The 22,565-nt window shown below is 38.2% G+C and overlaps 1 protein-coding gene across 8 annotated transcripts in view; it reads left to right on the forward strand.

Moving 5' to 3' along the window:
* The first annotated feature begins 11,364 nt into the window (after window positions 1-11,364).
* mllt10 (MLLT10 histone lysine methyltransferase DOT1L cofactor) overlaps window positions 11,365-22,565 on the forward strand; it is a 62,867-nt gene continuing 51,666 nt past the window's right edge. For 5 of the 8 annotated variants that reach the window (XM_061237795.1, XM_061237797.1, XM_061237796.1 and 2 more), the window contains exons 1-3: window positions 11,365-11,746; window positions 15,207-15,286; window positions 22,207-22,332. In XM_061237795.1, the coding sequence (XP_061093779.1) occupies window positions 11,584-11,746; window positions 15,207-15,286; window positions 22,207-22,332 (369 nt within the window). In that variant the 5' untranslated portion in view covers window positions 11,365-11,583. The remainder of the gene's footprint in view (window positions 11,747-15,206; window positions 15,287-22,206; window positions 22,333-22,565) is intronic. The other 3 variants (XM_061237800.1, XM_061237803.1, XM_061237801.1) reach the window with 1 other exon arrangement.

Consider the following 22,565-nt stretch of genomic DNA (forward strand, 5'->3'; position numbering starts at 1 on the left):
TCTTAAGTTTTCCCCTTCTATCCCATTTATCATACAGTTTCATAGTTTTCATAACACGTAAAATACAGAAGAAAAAGTTATTTCTAGTGACGGCATTCTTCGCGGGTTCCTTCAAAGTGCGAGCCTTCACCACAGTGATTTCTTCCAGGGAAATTAGGATGTGCTTGGAGGGTGCAAACGTGACCGATTCACTAAGCGGGGGTCCGCATACTTGCAACAACGTGCTCGGATTCTCAAACATAGAGGAGAAATACTTGAGATGGCAAAACAAATGTTCCTGGGCACACATTTATCATATAGATAGGAATTTACTTTTCTCGAAGACCGTGAGCGCAAAGTTTGATGGAGAAGATTCCATATTAAGCCGAGTGTAAGGTAAGACTTAGTTTTGTCCACACTTTTCTTGGAAAACAATGGCAGAACAAAGGGCAACATTTTGTAGTTTTCCTTACTTAGCGTAATCATTTCCAACTGTTGCAAAATTATATATTTTCACCGTTTAATTGCTTGCCCATGACCAGTGTTCTTGTAGAGAATCTGAATCGAAAATGGATATCCGTAAATCGTATTTGTTTGCTTAGCTTTGACTTAGGTCATAAGTATTTGCCGAGACACACACATTTACTGTATTTAGCATAGTTTATATCCAAGGGAATTGGTGTAGACTTCATTAGGCTACCTTGATCTGAAGCGTAATCGAATACTTTTTTCTCTTACTTGGTCAAATGTGAAACTGGACTCAGCCCCTCTTAGGTTTGTGCCTGCTTTACTCTAAAAAGCGTAATTAGGGAAATGTATAACTTGAGTTACACGCATGCGGATTTAGAGGAAACTCCGTTATAAAAACAATTCTTATTGTGTCAATTTAAAAGACTATAAGCTTATTGTCAAATAACCGTTTACAGTTCTGATTTATTTAACATATAAGCTGCGATGCATCCGACTTTATGGCGCTATAGGAATAGTGGAATGTTAACATTTTGTCTTAAGTAGCCTATAGACTTTTCCCGAACCAACGTTACACATTTTGCATGTAATTTTGTTTTTAAGCATACTGCAGTTCGTCCATCATCTCCAGTTACCATCACATTAAAATATCACATTGCAATCACTTTGCAGACGCTCTAATCCAAAGCAACCTAAAAGTGAAGAACATCGGTGTTAGTTTCAGGAATACAAAAGTGAGATCTCACCAAGGCACAGAGGCCCATCTATAATCAGTTAGTGTAAATCTAACAGCACGAACCAACTATTAGTGCGATACCTTTCTTCATAAGCCGAGCACCAACGCAAGAATACGCAGTCCTGTGTTAGGTACTTAATATGTATTATGCAATCTCAAATACGAGTGTGTGCAGGCTTGGGGGTGGGGCTGAATAACCTTTCACCTTGTCCTGTTGTTTCTCCGTATTTTTGTAGACCGTCGTGTTACCCACAATCCTTTGCGTAAACTGCAATTGTGCCCAGGCTTTCCTCTTTAACCTCTCCTCGTACAGGTTATTAGAAGATTTATGCACAGCATGAAACAGTCCTACAAGGATTGAGGAAACATTATTAGAATAGGATTATTATAAAAGTGAGTGGGGTGATTTAATGTAGACGTCTGTCAGATATTATGATTTTAAAATAAAGAAAATTGTAACACCACTTGGTCATTCGATCTGCTATGTATAAGTTGAGCTTGTTTTTGGATAAGCAGAAAAACGCATAAACTTTTTACCAGGAATAAGGAAAATTAATATATCAATAAAACCCGTTTTTGGCTAGGGGAGACTGGGGACGAGTTGTGGTAGTATGCTCAGGCCCATATTCCCCTTTTGAGCTCAAAGCAGTTTGTTGGATGACTATATGTGAAATCTTGGGTGTTTTAAACAACAACAAAAAAATGATTTTGAGGAACAAAATGAATAACTAAATCTCATCTCATCTTTATGCTAGCTTCAAAACCATATGCCAAATTTCGGGATTCCGGTTTAGGATGGTTGTAACATGTCAAGTTATGGGATATTGGTCTAGAAACAGATTTTTAGAAATAAAGATGTTTTACATTTAAAGACTAAAATGTATTTTATAAATGATGTTGCATTTATATTTGTAAAACGGTCTTTACAATTTTTTAATGTTGATGATAGAAATTGGCCATTTTATATTTCATATTTAAGAATAAAAGTCTTTATTGTCAATTTGATTTTATTGAAAATAATGTTCTTTACTATTTTTTGTTGAAATTGTTGTGTAAATTTCATAATGTGGGTCTGATTGTTCTGTTCCCGTTACATCCAATCTAGTGTTACAACTCACCCCAGTAGTGGGGTCGGTTGTAACGGTCAAACTCACACATTATGTAATATTGTACCAGATGTCTAAATAACTAGAGAATTCTAGTATAATCTATCATTGAGCTGTACAAAAATCACAGTCACCCCCCCCCCCCCCCCGTAAAAAAGCCTCCACGTTGGGCTATTCCTCGTTCGGCTATTTCTTATAGCCTGACTTCATCAAAGTGAAAATATAATTATGCTACGTTTTAAATCGCGTAGGCTATTGCTATATATAATGGTGAGGATGTCAAACGATGTACATGCCATCTAAAAACAACTCTTCTATATCAGCCGTTGATTTGCTGACATTTGCAACATGTGTACAGAAAATGCAAAAGCACACCCTTAAACAAAAGTGTTTCCCTATTTGCCCCATTTACATATATGTCTAAAGAAACGAAAGCCTTACGTTCACCATCACTAAGCACATGTATCTATAGGTACTCTAATATAGGACTGCAAGACATACAGGTCAACAATAAAACATAGAAAAGTAACCGTTATAAGTGGAGACGATAGCCCAATTAAGGGACCACACCACGTACAGAGTATGGTACATAGTATACGAATGCGCAACCGTAATATATTCCAATCAAATGTCTCACTACAGACAATGTTACTCCTGTAAAATTGACCGAGTTGGACCGAAAATGTAAGCTCGCCACATTCATCTTAAATACCACTGCTAGAGTTGAAGTGATGTTGCGTTTTGGAAAATGGGTCGAAAACTTTATTGACAACGCACATCATTTGATTTTTCACAGTGCGTAGTCGATTTGATGAGATTGGTTCCTGGCTGGTATTTAAGCGCATCATAAGCAGGTTAAGTGAGTTAAATCATTAGTTTTTTTCTTTAGTTTCTTACTAATTTAACCTACATTGGTTTATTGGGGTATTTTACTCAATATTATGAAGGAAAACAAAAGTGACATTTGCTGAAAAATCATGTGGGCCTAAGTATAGGGACAAGTCGTACTTTGGTACGATTGAACAGCCCACAATTTATTTAAATTTGAGAACCGATTGGCTGATCTTTAATGTGAATGTATACAGATTGGCTTTGTCCTACAGTTGTCCCTGCTAATCTGGAAAGTCCAGCTGCTCTTTTAATGCGACAAAAATTGTAATGGCCGAGCCTACACACTTACACAGTATGAGTAGACCTAGGCCTAGCATAAATGAGCCTACATGACAGACCAGAAAGACCCCCAGGTATGTAGGGTAGACCTGGGCACAAACTAACACAGGGCATGTTGAAATACGGGTATTTTGCGTTGTTGCATTTGTGGAAGAATGATGGGTTTATAGCAGTACAACTAGTAGAAAGTTGGAACGCTGAGTTCTAACATGCCCCCGCCTATTATAAATGCATTAGCTACAATAACTTTTAATGTAACATGGTATATTCTGTATTTACATGCACTTATTCGGTTTTATTTTGCCCATTTCTTCTGAGATATTCATAACAGTTTAATGTTGTAATATGTGGTTGGTAAACAGAATATAGACCCTTTAAACAGGACAATTATACAGATTAAAAAAAAAAAAGAATAATAAAAAAACAAAAAAAAAAACCTTTGACTTCTATTAAAACAAGGCATTTCTCCAGTCCGTTTTCCGACATGTCAAACGCTGTTTCAATGTGCCCCAGAGCCGTTTCAACTTGTCCTGTAGTCGCGGCATGTGTATATATTTTTTTAATCAAGAGGAAACCTAAAAGTGTTAGGTTAAGTTATACATTTAGCTCACTGAAACGTATTTCCTGCCACTTTTTTGGATTTTGGATTCCACAAAGTTACTTGAACTACTCTTTAAAAAAAATAGAAACAAGCCAATCAATTATTACTGGATTCTGGGGCAGTAAAACCATTTAACTACCTTCCTAATTTTCTAGAGGGATGCATGGTTTTACACTATAGTAATTGTTCTGTAAATGTAATTGTATTGCTAGGGTATTCAAATTACCAGCCACAATCTGTAAGTCGTCAGCTAAATAACTGTAGCCTAATGTAATGTAACAATCGAGTACTCTGAATCTTTCAATTTATGTGCTGTGATGTAATGTGTGTGATTTCACCTTTGATATTCTTAGACTGGTCTATCATGCGGGCGTGTGTGTGTGTGTGTGTGTGCTGAACGCAACTTCTAAGCATGCCGACTGGGGAAATCCTTGTTTTTATTTTTTTGGGAGGGGCAGTACGAAACGTGCGGTCGCACCAGAAAGCACCAGGGGTGTTTTAATCTGTGGCTACACTACCGGTGCAAAAGTGGTTTAATAGCCTATGTCATATTGTAATGTTCAGGTATTCCTTACACATTAACTGACATTTCGAAATTATAGCAATCTCAAATAAATACATAATGACAAATAAAAGCTGACTTATAAATCTTACAACAACGTCTAGAATGTATCCGAAATATATTTGTTACGTTTTTTTACACTTAAAAATGTTTACAAATTAAGTGCGATAATCTGTGCATCGTTCCCTAGCCTATACAACATAAATGTTCAAATAAACAAAAACAGTTTGTTGATTCATGTAGTAGTTCTGCCTACGTAGTTCATACGAGTAATCTCAGAGATATATTTAACATGTTTATCTAAAACAGCACAATTCCAAACAAGACCACAAAGTTTTAGCTATTGCAGAAACAAAACATCTTTATCCTTTACGTGCAGCTTGACCACAGTAAGCTTTTTCATCAAAAGGCTGAAAGGCACCAGGATTTTTCCAGTAAAAGAACCGACACTGTGGCCAACCCCACTAATTAGCCCTCAATAATACAATTTGATGTTTGTTATTATTCAAAACAATAGTCGCTCTACCAGATTAGCCATTTATGATTAACTAGAGTTCAATTTTGCATCTCCCTTTCTCAAACAAAATCAGTCATGTTGCTAATCTAGTGCCACAAGCAAGATGTACAGCACAATGCATCCTTCTCAAATATAACAGAAAACATGGTGTCAGTGGGTCTCCAGCCTGTTGAGTTCTAACCAGTAGCTGTTGTGTCTTCATGCTTACCTGTTAAAATTCTGCATTATCAGTTTGTAACTATAATGTGCTTTGTCCTTAACATTAAATTATATAATTAAGGAAGTATTGATTTAGCATTTCTTAAAAACACTACAAATTGCTTTGTAGTTGATAAGAATTGATTTAAATAATGTAACACGCGCTTACTTAAGATAAAAGGCACTGCAGTGGGGTTTAATCTTGCTGTCACTCTGGCTGTCGATGAACTGCAAATGCATAAACATTAAACAAATTAAAATAGGGTGGACTAAAATAGGCTGGGGTGAAGGCTAAAATGGACAATTGCAACACACTGCACAAGAATCCCAACACAACACATGTACATCTAGAGTGCCAGTAGTTTATATCCCGAGCAAATGTCCAGTGATAAAAACGTATATTTAAAAGTGTATGCTTTAATGGCCATTCCAACCTTTTTTCTTTCTTTCATGAGGTATGCTTTGCTGCTTATATATTGCTCATATTGCCCATTAAGTGCATTTGATTTAAAGTTCAATGAGGTAATGTGGGTGCTCGCAGTGAACCTCTGACATATGAAGGGGGCAGATGAATAAGTGCTCCAGAGGAGTGTGTGATGAGCGTGGAAGCCTGGTTTCTTACCAGAATAAAACTGCTTCGCAGTAAGGGTCCCACAGGCACAATATTTGAGTGCTCTGTGCCTGGAGAGAAAAAGTGTGATTCAAACAAATATATAAAAGATTATTTATGGCATGTGTGTTCAGGTCAAGTCAACAGGAAAATCTGATCTGAAAATAATTTAAAAAAATTAAAAAAAACATAGAAAATGACTTTGACAATGACTTTTATGCATTTGCCACAGATTATTATTATTATTTTTATTTTTTTACATGAGTCATGCAGCAATCAAAAAATTCCCATTTTCACTGACTAGGTAAGGCCACACAACACTTACCGTGATATAATCCACTGGTTCCCTGCTGCATGTCCTTGAATTACATTCAAACCAGACTACCAAATTGAGTCAAGATATCATATCATAGTCATGTGGCCCAGACCCAGTTATGAGGCCTTTCCCTCAACAATTATGTGGTGTAATTCATCATTTTCTCCAATCTGTTCTAGAAGCTGTGTTGTTTGGGATTAGGCATTTTACGTATACACTCTGCTAGTTTTCTAGGAAATCAGTTGAATATCCTATTCCCTAAACAGAACAGTTCAGCCTTGTTCTGTGCTTTAGAAAATACACCACCACGTGATTCCATATTTCCCCCAACATCATTTTCATGAGATTTACACTATGCTGGTTTGAGTACTCCCAATGTGTAAAGGTTTTGGCAAAGGGCTCTTTTCTCTGCAGCTACGTAAAAGTATGTGGAAATTGTACTTTCCAATTTCCCATAAACAGTATTTTATAATGTAACTAGCAGATAAATGTTTAAAGAAATGATACACTTTGGTACATAGCATTTTTAACCCATTTTTTATACTTGGCAGGGTAAATTAGGTCTATTGGTGTTCTGCAAGAAAAGTGTAAAATGTTTCTAAACCCCTTACTTGGCTGTGGGCACAAAATGCCTACATAACAGAAACACCTTTCACATTTTCTTTCAGACTAAGTATCACTGTCCATTTCTTTTTTAAACAACAAGTTTTTCTATGCATGATCCTGCCTACCGCAGAAGCCTTCAGTACACTGGACATTATACATACATTATCTGACATTATATGTGTATTAACGTCAGAACAAAACAGTACCTCTGATTAGGCCGTGCAGTATTGCCTATTTTGGACAGCTTGTCGGACAGGAAGACACATAATCAACAGTGGTATACCCTCATGTGTATAGCATGAATAAAGCTAAGGCTGTTGTCTACTGGTTGTTTCCCCCAAATGCCTCTCCCTCCAGCTCAACAGTGCTGTGCTGGCACTCTGAAATCTCTGCCGTTTGTGGGACCAGGGATGACTGCACTTGATGCAGATGCAAGGTCCATTCTCTTCAGCAGCGAATTAGCATGTCCCTTCTTTTGGAGTGCAATGGGCATTTCTCACGAAACGGCACACAGTTTGAGGAGGAGGAAGGCTCTCCCTTTCCTTCCTTTTCTTCCTCTGCAAAAAGCATTCAAGAAGTGACAGGCTGTAGGATTTGAATTAAATGTCAACCACCTGTCTAACACATGCAGCTGGGAAAGATGGTGACACGGACTGCACATTTAGAAAGAATTCCTTCGCAAATACATGAATTCAGGGCCATGTTAAGTCTGACCTAATCATTGCAATTAAACAGTCACCCTTCACTTTTTACAGCGGTACTTGCATGAATGGCCTGCAGCTTGCAAAGACCATCACTGTATGAATATTATATGCTCAGACTCTCTGAGAGGTGCTGCACAGAGGAACTTCACAATGATAAATTATTAATTTTCAGATGCATCCTGTCTTGCAGAACACACTACATATCTGCCCAAATCAAAGAACTCATGAAGCACCAACCATAACACAAGATGCATTTTTCATATACAACACTGAAAAAGTATATGATAAGAATGAATTTTCCAGAGTGAAGAGGTCAGTTATTCAGTTGTTCACTGTGTCCATTCAAAGAGACTCTGAGGTAGTGCTGAGGTGATATAACCACTTGCTAAAATAGCCACAGAATTAGGGACTGAAAATCCATAGGTTATGAATGAATCTGGTGACAATGGAGTTACCAAATATGTTGAAAAATAGTTCATATGCCATAATTTCACCCATACAAACCTTGCACAGGGTTTCAGCCATTTCACAAAGAAATGCAAATGAAAACTTATTTAAACATATTTCTATACCATTTGTTTCACTGGAAATTCATATATCTGTAGTTCCACTTGAGAGTTTAAATTCTGGGAATGTGAAGATATCCCTTTTCGTCTGCAAGGGTTTTCATGTAAAACTGCACATAAGCCGTTAAGATTCCACAGATGTTTACTGAAAACAAGGATCTGTTTCATTTAGAATGTGATGCATTTAGCCAACATTTCCTCTTCCTGTATGCTAGCACTAATCATGACAGCATTTAGTATTAGAGCAGCATACTTTCAAACTGGCTGCTCAAGAACACAAAAGTGGCTGCCATGCAGATCAGTAATCACCTCTTATTATCAATTTTATGCTGTACTGCTTTCCAGTGTAAAAATAACAACTTCATACAAGGTATTTTTACCATCAGTAATAGAAAATTGTCCTCAATTTCCAATGTAGGGAAAACACTCCATAGAAATTGTTCAGTCCTACACCATACAAATCATTATTTAAAGATTTTGGAAATGTTTTATAATTTACATTTGTATTTTATATAGTGCTTTAAACATACCTGCATCAAATACAAAGAACACTTATTTTGTTTATAAAAATTCCAGTTGTAGACTTGGATCATGAAATGCAACAAATTTGCCTAAATATTTGTCCTGGTACACTGGAAAACACCTTATTCCAGAGCAGTTGGAAGGTTTTGCACATTTTAGATGTAAAAAGAGTTTCACATCACACAGACTAGTACAGATTCACAAAGCAAACAAATGTTGTTTTATTAAGGTGAAAATGTAGACATGAATGTTACATCAGCGATTACTATATTACATGCATTGTTCAATCTATGTGAGCATAAGAAGCAGGTGAACCTGTAGCTGGTTAACAAGAGCTCAGCAAAGGATGCTGCTAGTCTCCTGTCAAAAAACTGTCATTTGGAAATTCAGTTATAGTCACTAAATTGTGCCAAGAGCACAGGCAATTTAACCTCTCAAACAGAGCTTTCTTTCTCAGCAATAAGTGTGGTGAGACTCAGACTTAATCAAGTCCAAGTTGTAAAAATAATTTGCTATTTCAGTGGGTTGCCTCCCTTCAACAGCTGCCCATCCAGTTCCCTTTGTTCCGCTGATATGCAGTAGGTTTTCCTGCTGCACAATTCACATTTCGCCTTCACCCTATTGTGGGCCCTGTGTTTATGCATTCCAAAATTAAAGCAAATAATTGACATTTATTCCCATAGACCCTTCATTTCCCAGATTGGCTTGCATGCCCCCTTAAATAATTGGCAAGCGTATTATATTTCTCTGAAAACCAAAACTATTCAGTCTGTGGTGATGCAAGCAACCACAAAAGTGTTCAGAATAATAACTAATCTGTGCATCTCCAATCAGGCAGTCCAGGAGTATGTCATTATTACATTTTGAGAGTGAAGAGGGAAAAGTGGCAAACAACATTTTTGGGGGGAGTTTTTATTTCCTTCTGTGTTCATGTTTATTTTCTTAAAGTGAGGTTGCATGCCATGTATTTTGAGTAGATGCATATTGTACAACATTTTACAGTGTAACTTTTTGTTGACAGTTGCAGCATGCGGTTTACTTTTAAATCTAATTTCAGTCTGTGTGTATTCCATTTGATACCATATCAACTAAGAGTATCTGCCAAATGCCATTAATGTAACTATCATATGGATCATTCTGAACATTGGACAGAGTACATGTATATTACACTTGCAATAAAAAGGTAGCTATATAGACTACATGAAGACAGAAAATGTGGCTTCCCAAATAATGTTGATAGGTACAGGGCAAATCTGCAAGTGCTTCATGGTCTTAGCAAAAATAAATTGATTTTTGTACACTGTAGGCCTACAACTAGAAGAAAACAAGTGCAAGTTTAAGTCATTGATAATCCCCCCCGCAGAATTCATATTAGGCTTTGCTGAAATCAGAAACACATTAAAATTAGGCTACAAATGTAGGGCCGGAAGCCTATACGGGTACTCATATAGGCCTACAATTATAAAGTTACCAGATCATATTGAAGTAAATGCATAATATGCTTACACTGTGCCACAAACAACAGCATTCTGATAAGTTTTGGGCGTACATAAAGCTTCAAAGTTTCGTTATCCGCAAATTAGTCAGATCAAATAACCAAAGCAGCCAAGGCACTCCCTCATGAAAACAATAGTAGTTTTTGCAGCTACTTAATTGACTGCACTAGGAATTGGTAGCGCAAATGATACACTTACACTTGTTTGGTGTAGGTACTGGAACATGCAACGTGTCCATCTGTTTGTTTATTTTTCAGGAGCATCGGTAAAATATGCCTACTTGTTGCCACATGTTACGATTACTATAAGCCACGGTGACTTTAAATATCCAAACAACGCTGACCTTAGTCCTACAATTTACCCAAAAACGTTTAAAACGAATCGCTGCAGAGTGTGGAAAATTTTGAATTGTTCTGGTAGTCCTATAAAACGTGACGTTGCACAGCAAAAGCAAATGAAAGTTATTTGCAATTGGGAGAGCGTTTAAATCGAAACCATCTCCAAAGAGCAAAACAGTCGAGTTATTACCAAAGTATTTACAGCTATGTAGCGAGCAGGATAGGATAGCTAAAACATTTAACAAGCGTAAATTCCAAAGCAAAATACAATGTATCTAGTCTAGCTGAATTAAGTGATCAGTAAATCAGAGAAGGTTAACGTTAGCAGAAAACGCTAGCAAAAATGCGGCAATGATACAAACATCGAAACGAATAAATTAACCACACAATATATCCAACAAACTTATAGTCCACCTACGGTACCTACTATAACAATGTTACCTCAATGCAACCAATTATTTCAATGCATCTCGGCTAATCACTAATGTAGCGTAGACTGGATAACATTCAAAAGAGATTTTGTAGCGTGGCGTGCCAATCAAACGACTTTCAACATAAATATTCAGGAGTGCTTTTTCTTTAACGAAACAGAAAATTACAGAATCTCCCCCGAATAAGAGACTGATGATGCGTTTTACTGCCCCTCTGTTTCCCATGCATCGCTCGACAAGCATTCCAACTAGCAAGCTGAATGGTCCAGAAAGGAGTGCATTATATAAAACTCAAAGTTCTTACCTCCCCAATCCAAAATATATACTACCTAATAGCCTAGTTCGCTACGCGAGAAGTCATAGAGCCAAAATGGCGTTATTTTTGACCTGAAAAGAGATCTTGTACTGAGCCAATCTATCCCCTCCTTGTTCGCCCTGTCACTGCGGGCGCATGCGCTCGTGCAGTGTCTGTGAGACTTGTCCCTAGTGTGCTCGCGCTGCGTGTGGAACGAAATATCACGGTGGTAGTAGCGAGCGTAAAACCTAACCAAACAACATGGCCTTCCAACAAAGTGGAACCTAAAGGAAATAACAACAAAGAAGCAATAACGCATGTAACGCCAGCTTAGCTTTTTATATGCTTGCTTTTCCTCTTAGATGGTATCCAGCGAGCCGTCTCTACCAGTGGAAGACGACTACTTCGCGAATAATATGAAGGAGATGATTGGAGGCTGCTGCGTTTGCTCAGATGAGAGAGGCTGGGCTGAAAATCCACTGGTTTACTGTGACGGGCATGGTTGTAATGTCGCTGTTCATCAAGGTAAAAAGAGAAGATTATCTCTGCAATATTTAGTCTTTAGCTATGTGTTTTAACATTTAACGTTACCAATTTCAGTCTTGTTCGGCCTGTGTTTGAGAGGGATGTTCTTTTAGAAAATAGCTCATCCAACCAAGGCCCCAGTTAGCTCACTAGGTAGCTATGTGTTTAGCGAGCTGACTTGCTAGCCACCTCGTTGGCTAACGATTAAGAGCAAGAAATTGCCATTTCACGAGCTACACACCAAGCTAACTTAATGTCTTTAAATCATGTTCTGAGAAATGGCTAGGGTAACATTACTTGGCAACTTATTATAACAGTTTTCCGTATCACAGGAACGTAACATCCGTGCAATCACATAGCCTGCAACATTGTTTCTATGTAGTTGATGATAATGGATGGTGTTCTAACCAGTGTATTTATCTGCTTATTACATCATTGGGGTTTACAGTGTTGACAAATAAGAATTCGCGCTATCGGTTGCGGCGAGCAAGTTTCACGTGGAGCTACGTTATCATTTTATACTAGCTTTACTATTGTCAATGTTGTTCTTCACTAGCGTGTGACATCCGGTTCTTAATGCCAGGTAACTAGCGTTGCAGAACACAAATATCAACCATAACGTTTCCTATATAGCTTTCTGGTACATTCTGAGAGCAAGCATCTTAATTTTCCATTCCATGGCTGTATAATATTGAACATTAGTGTTATGAGCTAACGTGCGTTATGTTCATTTCGTTTCAACATTTGTTTGAAAACTACTTTAGATTGTCAGGATACTGTCAGGAAACAGTATTTCAACAGCATTGTGATGAATCTCCATGGAAACCATGTAATCCACTCCACAGCACCTAACTCATACAAATTGCTATCTGGCGAACAAATTATGATTTCTCAAACTCCCAATGTTTTATTGAAACATGGCAAATAAGTGTATATCAGACATCATTCTCTGCCCCTAATGCTATAATATTCATTGTTCATCAAAACCTATATCTGCATTAGTCATTCAATAGTAGGCATATTTTCACTTGCAGTGACCTTAAGCAAATGTTTGAAAATATGTAAATACACAGTGATTGGTATGTTTATGCACTTTGTTGTATGTCACTCTGGATAAAATCGTCTGCCAAATTCCTAATATGTAATGCAATCTAAAAGTTGAAACAAAACCGTAGTTACAGGAGGAAAAAAATTAGTGTACTATGACCCTTGTCATAAAGATGTTGTCACCATGAATACATACAGTGGAGTACAGCCTGAGTACACCTTCGGGAATATGGATTCTAGTCGCCCTGAGATATCCTTCATCAAAAGCCTTGTTGGTTACTCTGAAAGGAGACCTTTCTGAAAAATGTGTCTACTGCACTTCACATCTTACACATTATGATGGTTGAGGTGTGGTGTATACGATGAAAATATGAAAAGTTTTTTGTTTGTTTGTCAGTTAAATCCACCCCCACATCACAGACCTTTTCATATTTGAATTGCACTAACAATATACAGTGAGCTGAATAAGTCTTTGGACAAAGACATTTTTTCTTGATTTGGCCCATTCTTTTTCTTCTAATGTTGCTTAAGCACAGATTTTCTATTTTATAAATTTATTTTTGTTTGACCATGTAGAGATTTCTGCACTTTTTATACATTGTCCCCCCATTTTCGGGCACTGTAATATTTAGGATGAAAGGCTTCACAGATATTTCTGATGATGACGATGTTCAGTTGCTTCCTTAGTGCAAGTGTAACATAACTTTCAGTATCTAGTCTTCATTCTAGGCTTTTGATTGCCTGTGGAGTCTGTTATTGGCATTTGTCAACATGAGGATCAGAGCTGTGCCAATGAAAGTCAAGAAAACCATTATGAGCCTGAGAAAAAACAGTCAGAGATAAAGGCTGAACAATGGGCTTACCAAAATACACTGTTTGGAACATCATTAAGAAGAAAGAGCACTGGTGTATGTTTGGTTTCATTGTCTTCTTGTGGGATGAAGCACCACCCAATGATTTTTTGCCATTTGGATCAGATGCTTCTGTACACTTCAGAACTCATTCTGCGGCTGCTCTCAGCAGTTACATTGTCAATGAAGAGTCATCACTTGTGGCAGCCATATACGCTCAGTGAGAAATGTATTCGGTAGACATGCACACCAGCTTGTTATTGCAAATATTTAATCAGCCAATCATGTGGCAGCAACTAAATGCATAAAAGCATGCAGATATGGTCACAAGGTTCAGCTGTTGTTCAGCCCAAATGTCTGAATGGGGAAGATATGTGATCGAAGTGACTTTGACCGTGGAATGGTTGTTGGCACCAGACAGGGTGGTTTGACTATCTCAGAAACTGCAGATCTCCTGGAAATTTCATGCACAACTGTCTCTAGAGTTTGCAGATAATTGTGCGAAAAACAAAAAACATCCAGTGAGCAGCAGTTCTGCGGGCAAAAACACGGTACATGGTAAATGGTTGGCATTTATATAGCGCCTTTATCCAAAGCGCTGTACAATTGATGCTTCTCATTCACCCATTCACACACCCACACACACCAACGGCGACTGGCTGCATTGCAAGGCACCAACCAGCTCAATGTTGTTAATGAGAGAGGTCAGAGGAGAAGGGCCCGACTGGTCAAAGCTGATAGGAAGGTGACAGTAACACAAACAACCATGCATTACAACAGTGGTATACAGAAGAGCATCTCTGAACACACAACGCATGAAACCTCTAAGTGGATAGGCTACAGCAGCAGAAGACCAATAAGTCTAAAACATAAATCTAATGAATACCTATTCAAGTGCTCACTGAGTGTATACTGCCATATTTCACCAATGAGGGGGGTGCTTTGGATCGCGGGAAGTTCCTTTTAGCCTCCACACTTGGTTCTGGCCGTCGCTAGTCAATATAGGTGTCCTGTCAGTAAGACCTTTTTCCAGAAGTCTGCAGGCTCTTTTAGGTACTTCTTTGTAAACTGTAACCTGGCCGTGCAGCTTAATGATGTTCCAACTGTTTAACCACATGAGAAGTGTTTGATTACGAATATAAAATTGTGGAGTACCGAGCCAAATCAAGAAAAAATTTATTTGTCCCAAGACTTATGGAGCTCACTGTGTAACAGGAGCAGCTTATTATGTGCACAAATCCGATTGTGTTCAAGCTTTGTACAACATGACTGATGCATTGTTATTTTGGTGGCGTTGCTACTTGCTATGCTTCCCATAACTGATAATGTACTTCATCATGCCTGGGCTCTTATTTTAGGTATCATTTATTTGCATTAGTCTTTCTTTTACAGGCCTGCTGTGTGTTCATGTTGGCATATTTTATTTATTTGCAGGGATATAATTCATTTTTGGCGGTGAACCATAATACAAGATTTTCTACAAAAACTAGTGTTGCATGTTGTGATAATGGAGCTAATGAGGAAATGCAAGCTGTTTGAGGCTGATTTTGTTCTTTCTGCAGCATGCTATGGTATTGTCCAAGTCCCTACTGGTCCCTGGTTTTGTCGAAAATGTGAATCCCAGGAACGGGCGGCTCGTGTGGTAAGTCCAACCATGACCTTTTTTTTTTTTTTTTTGTGGAGGTGTTGAAGGGGGATTGTATTTCTTTTGGAACATTTCAACTCTCGTTGCATGCAGCCTTGCTCTTGGCACACTGAATTATGTTTTTGGGGTAGTTTATTTCCAGAAGACATAATCCAAAACATTGGATAATTGTGATTTTGATTTAAAGAGCATTCAAAACATTTCTTTATTTGTGGTTTAAAATTATGGAAGCAAACTAGATGGCTAAATACTGTACATGTGCTTCACCTGCTACCCCAAGAGTTCTGCATCATTCATGCTGGCTGTTCTAGAGGTGTGCCATATTATTTGGCTTGTCACGCTAATAGAAGTATGTTTTTAGAGGTGCAGCATTCTTCTTGGTCAGTTTGCTTGCAAATTCAATTCCTTTCAACAAAAAGTCCCATGTAGGGTTTTCTGAGGTTCCAGTGCATTCCGTTCCAGGACTGTAAATGCAATAGAACACTACTTCCTCAATCTCACATGAAAATTTTTTTTTTTTTTATATTGTCACACAAGGGCCCATAGTCTCACACAGTTTACAGTCATCCCTCAAGAAATGAAGAGCCTCCTTAGTGAGCTTACTCTTTGGTACTGCAAAATAAATGCAGAGAAAAAAAGTATAGCTTCCTTTCAGAAACAAAATGAGCCCTTGCCCACAATCAGCATTTAACACAGTAATCAATGTAATTCCATTTATTTAGGATTAGCACAAGAGTACTTTCTTGGCTGACACAAAATCAAACTCCTCACAGGAGAAACCTGCTACATAGAAAGAGGATATGGAAATGAACAGTTGGTCCTGTTTTCACTCTGAAAAGGGCTGTAACCTTGACCCAATTGTCTTGCACTGTAAAACAATACCAGTGTATACAGCGCAGCTGAAAGCTTTTCCGCAATTTCTGTCTAAGTATGAAGTTAAGGAGCAGATTTTTCCACCCGATACTATTCAGTAATAAATGCAGCCTTTCCAGTAGTGCCACTCTGCTTGAATTTCCTATACAGCCCAATATATGGTGTGAAGACTACGGTACAGTGACAAGTTTCCCCAGAGGATGATGCACTTCCTTACAGTTTAAGCTTGGTGTCAGTAGTTTCATCCTCTTCTATTTGTTTTAATACATTTTTAGACAAATGTGCAGTCCCTCAGGTTAGATTTCATTTGGGCCTTCATTTCTAATTTTCTAAATCAGGCGGACACATTTCTGTAGTTTGGATAGACTCAATCATGCTCTATGTATGAATGTGCTGGAATTGTTCTGTTCTTACAGTGTGGCATCTATGTGCTACTTTTCAAATTCAGAAAGTGGGTTGAGGTTGCTTGACAGGAAGATAGTTCACCTCACTCTGAAACGCTGATAATGTGGTTTGTTTTTATTCCTGTTTACCAAGATTTGAATAAAGATTAAAACTGGCGACAGACAATGAAGTGGTGTTGAGGCTACACAAGCATGCTCTTCTGGGAAATGTCCTTCATTTTTGAAGAGTTTATTTTGGGAACTGCAGCAGTCAGGGGTGTTAACGAGCTGCTTCACGGTCGAGGCTTGTGTATCCCATCCTGAGCCGACCATTTTGGCAGTTGAGTGGGCCTCATGGTGCATCTTCAACACCGCAATCACATGTTCATATTGGGTTGGGGCAAAGACACTTGCATGAAACAGCATTAGTTTCCCCCCAGTTTCTTCCTCCCTTAAGAACTTGCCCATGAAGACCCAACTCATTGTGATCGAAATTCAGATGTTGATAAATCAACTCATTCTGCACGTTTTCAATGGACAAACCTTTTGTGCCTCATAAAAGGTCAGCACTTCAGTTAGGGAAAATGAGAAGGTTTGTTTGGAGCTGTACACGTGGTAATTGAATTGTCTGAAAGTATGTGAGTGGCTGTGTTATGTTTCTCTTCCTAATGAAGTTACCAAGCAAAAGCATCAGCCAAAACATACTTTGATTGTGAAGAATGCATATATTATGAAGCGCTGTTCCGAGAACTTTTCCTCATTGGGAAAATTGAACCATGGTTTTTACGTTTGATTGGATGGCCTGTGAGGGTATTTTGAGTCCCAAGAGTCCCCATCAACCGTGCAAAGTGTTTCCTATCTTTTTAACAATGCTGGTGCAGTACATTTTTGCTGTGAGGCAGAGCTGTGCATCTATTTTTTTTCTGTTTTGTTTTGAAAATATCCTATTCTACTACTGGTATAAGGGAACTATCTCTATGGAATCTACCATTGGATCACTATCTGCATTTCTTGATCTTCCCATGTGATACCTTAAAGGGATATGGATTGTTTTATATGAAATCAATTTTATTGTATGGTCTCGATTAATCCAGACCATTCTCATGTGCAGTGAAGGATGTATATTTAGGAAAACCCCCCAAATACACCAAAAGGCGGAAGTATCCGAGAGGTGAAGGAAACACGTGTAGTCTGACCAATGCTACTGGAACAGGGTTCATTTAATTTTGTTCTCGTTTATCTGACTCCAAAAGATAAGTTCAACTGCTCCTCTGCTCTAACAGTAATACAAAAGGAACTGCAAATGTCCGCCAGTAGTGTGGCTCTATAAAATCGCTATCTATTTGTATAGACGCGGACGTACCTGTGGCATGTATAGCCTACAATGATACACTTAGTATGTATCTTGTGACGGTACTAGTGTATAGGCAAGTGACTACGGGGTGCAGATATCCTAGGTTGTCTATGTGTTAGGACTCTAAACTGCTAAGTGTGCAGTGATGTAAGTCAAGAGGATGCAAGTTCAAATTAGTACAATTTATTCAATAATGTGCAATGCAGAAATATAATTACGTGGAAAGGTGAAATATTAATGGCTATACGCGAATGGTGCGCAGGAGGTCGTACTAGCGAGTCTCCTCAACCCATTCCACGTTTCCCTCTATATACCCAGGGTTTTCAGGAAAAACAACAAATCATCAAATAAAAACGGGGGTAACAACAGTGGTCCTGCTGATGTCATCTCTGCATGTCCAACAAACCTGGTTAGCCTTTGTATTACAGCCGGATGCTGACTCACAGGTAACTTGCATTACCTGTGGTTTATTCCTACAAGATCTTTATTCACCAATCAGTGTATAACACCACCAATGACACCAAACTATTTCCCACAACACAAGCTATCTAAAGACAGTAAACGCTGTGGAAAACCCATAATCTATACAGTACTATTTCGCCTAAACATTTATGGGAACATTCCACTGAGGTGGCAGAATGGCGCAGAGGCAGCACACTGATGGGGGCAATGGTCCTGTATTGACGAGCACTGTCTTTTCATCAAGGCTTGCTGACTCTATGTCAACATGGTAAACACAGTCTCTTTCCTTTTGGGGGTCTGCAGAGAGGCACACTTATGTACAATGGCCTACAATATCGATACTTAGATGCTTTTGATGATCAGCTGGCTTTACAATCTACTGTAGGAGCTTTCTGGGGTTTGTAGTCTAAATCCAGAAACCTCACTTCCAACTTGAGCAGCTTGTACAGCCGCATTATACCTCCAGATCTACATGTATTATCTGAATATTCTTCAAAAAATAAAGTTTATTCTTATCTTCGGCTTGAACTGCTTCCACTTGTGCCTGCAACCTTAAACCTCTGCATCTATGGAAATAAGTAACAGCAAAATATAAAACCAATTTTTGTTTCTAATTGTGAACAAATCTTATACAATGAATCTGTTTAAACTAATGAATACTTAATATCTCTGTACTCTGGGGCAATTGAAACGATATAAAAAAACAGAAAGTGCTATTTCTTCAAGCTGAAAGAACTGGAATCAGTAGCTCATTAGAACTATGATTTCTGTCAACCCTCTATTAGTCTGTGGATCACTGAGGCTTCTGAATAAAAACCCAACACACTAACACAGACTTGCTTTGGATTTTCCTCCATCTTGACTTCTACTGCTGATTTGGGAGCATGATTGTAGTACTTGAACAGTCTTCGCTTGGCTTTGAGTCTTTCCATGATAGTTGAAGATTGACTGTTTTGATACCGATATTATTGATAAGTCAAATGGATAAAATCATATTTTGGAGCCAGTTGTATTGTTGGCTTTGTAGATTACAATATGGTGAAAAGCTGTTTAGTCTGGTGTGTACTTGCTTCTACTTTGATTACCTGTACCAAGGAGTTGTTTGTTTAATTTAAATGAAACAGGACATGAAACTGACCATAAATGAAGAGGGCTCCAACTCAAAATGTCTGGCTCTCCCTTGCTCACCACATAACTGCTGTTGTCAGTGATGGCAGTAGATAGGAAAAATGGGCGGGCTTTACTCCAGATAGTCTGAAGTAATTCTTCCCTCACAACTACTGAATAATGACATGCTTGTGTCTGTTAGGGCAAACACGGTTTTCCTGACCAGCACCTGAAGATGAATAGGCTATTCTAAAAGCTTGCAATTATAGTGGAGATTTCATTTCCCTGGCCTAAAGTTGTAGTTATTAAAGCTCAACTGCCAACAAACCTTTGGGACATGTAAGAGTGTGTATATTCATTTGCATCTACAATTGGATGTGTTTAGTTTGGTGAGGATTAAATGCAGTTGAGGTTCTAAGAACTATGAGGATTGTGTTTGTTTACATGAAGTGATAGCCTTAAATATTGAGTACAAAAAATGTGGTTACCTTGCCTCCCCTATCATGCTGTTCCTTTACCGGCCATAGAACCACATTAAGCACTACTATACTTGGGACTGAATGAGGGCACTTCTGTGTCATTAATCTGTCAATTGCATCCAGGAGTTTGATTAGGAGGAAGATTGTATTGCATTTAATGATTTTAATACTGATAATGAGAATAATGGAAGATATTTGACTTTTTCCATACAAAGAGGCTTACAGATTTTGTTATGTGGCTACTGTTGGGAGATTAGGATTACAGTTGAGTGCAATTCTTGTGCTGTTTGTGGTGTTTTCATTGCTACCAGGTTTCTTGGAAATTCCAGGGTAAATGGCTTCTTTTTAATTTTTACTTTCTGATATTTTTTCACTTTCTGATGTTTGACACCAATAATGTAAAGTTGGAGTAATGCCAATTGGTATGCGCTACATTCTTCATTTAAAAGTTCTTTAAATAGATACATAGTAATGGGCCAATGTCAATTTTGTGTCAAGGTACTGATGGATAAAAGTAATTATTGCCTTACACAGAAGCTTATAGAGCAGGCCTGGATACATTGAGAACTGTAGGCTAAATGTTGAAAATAATATCCTGGTCTCATTGTAATCACAAAGACTTGCTGTACAACTTGAGTCATGTTTGATTACCTTCACCTAATTCTTTGCATTAATTACAAATTAAAATTAATCGAATTATCTCAAAGCTTTTAAAATGTTCTATAAAGTCCCATACACTTGCCAATTTACAAAGTGGGATAGTACTTTTAGAGTACTATTACAAGACTATTAGGGGTAAATGACGGGTTACCTGAACAGTTTAACATAAAAGATTGATAAAAGTGTTTTAAATTTAGTTTTGTCTTTTGGTTCGCTTTTCATTTTTTCTTACTGACAGGACAGTCCCCCATGGCAGATACTTGTTGAAGTCAATTCTGTGTCTATCCAGTATCCAGTCTCCTTGCTCCTCATTACATTACATCTTCTGCTACTTCCTCATGGGATTTGTTTTTAGCTGTTCTTCTTGAAGCTTTTTGTGACAAGTGGCACAAATTACTTACCTGTTGATGGGGCCATTCTGTATCAACTCAAATGAAGTGCAACACAGCATCTCTTCATTGTATTTCATTTTTGTGTGGTGGTAGTTAATGATGAGGAATAGAAATCCTGAAAATTGGATCTTTATATCTTTTTTGGAGCTTTGTTTTTGAGCTAGAGCCTTCTAAAATGTAGGGGGCTAGCACTTAAGGGCCATTCCACGCCAACTCCAGGAGTTTGCATCACAGCACCTCTTGGATTTTTATCTTTTTCTGTGCGTTTGCTTCATACTCCATGTAGTTTTCCCAGGAGAGCCATTTGAAGTTTTCCCGGTGTTGCAATGAAAAACACGCCATTGCGCAAAATGTGATATTTAGAGATCCATAACTTTGTAAAGAAAAACCATAAATCTTTGTATGTAGGGATATTTTATTTTATCCTATCTCACCTCAGAAAACATGCATCAACTTTCGTTTTGGGGATATTTGGCCCTAAACATGCACTTTTATTCATCTGGGACTGTATCTCCAAAAGTAAACATACTTTTAGTGTCATTTTAGATATGAGAATATTCAATTTGGCCATCCCTGAAAAGGTATATGCTGTACCAAAAAAGAGAAAATTGTGAATAGTCTTTTGAAAGATCTTTTAAAACTATAATTATCTTTTTATTAGGAAACTAAAACATTCAAGTACATTGTATTAAATAAATTAATGTACTTGAATTTAAAGAAATTGAAGAGATGATGCGGTGCACTTCGTTTTAGTTTACATGGAATGGCCCAATGCCCTAAAATTCACATTATGGGTCTCTGAAGCATCTGAGAGGTCAATATTGAAAAGGAGCCATTTTCACCGGGAATTACTCAATGCTAAATCCTGTGCTCCACAGGATTTAGTCACATCTGCCCTCAGCAAGTGTGGAGTTTTTTTGGATTTCAGTTCATGGGACCTCTACTATTGGTTCCTCTTTTGGTCGCCCGATGCTGGATTCAGCCATAACTAAAATCTCGTCTCGATGCTGCATGCTGGAAAGTTCAAACAAGTACAGTGTAGGACCTAGTATTGTTCTATGACGATATCATGTCTATGGACACTCCCGGAACTGTAGCTCCAAAGTCCTGCAGATCAGTTGCAGCTGGGATCCCATATACTAAAAGCAAGCCTCATGTGTGTTCCATGTGCGTCCCACCTGCCCTGTCCCATCCCTCCATGCTAAAGCTTAAGGGATGGAAGGGAAGAAAGCCCAGTCAGCAGGCCCTCGATGGAGGACGACGAGCCAGCACCCAACACAAAGCTGAGGAAGACGAGAGACTGGCCAAAAGTTTAAAAACTATGAATACATGGGTATGTGGCTTGTCCATTCGCGCACTCCTTATGTAGTTCCACCGACAGGAGTTTTGGCACTTTGATGTTAAACCTCTGTAAATTATCTCAGGTTAAAGCATGCAAGAATTGGAAATTATTTTGATTGCTGTTGTCTTAGCAGGCAGAGACAACAGAGATGGGGAAAAAAAGTCCTTAACGAGGAGGCCTTGTATTAGGCATAGGTCTGCTTGATCTAAGGTAAAGTCCTAGCA

Source organism: Conger conger, chromosome 4, assembly GCF_963514075.1.
Source record: "Conger conger chromosome 4, fConCon1.1, whole genome shotgun sequence".
Lineage (NCBI taxonomy): Eukaryota > Metazoa > Chordata > Actinopteri > Anguilliformes > Congridae > Conger > Conger conger.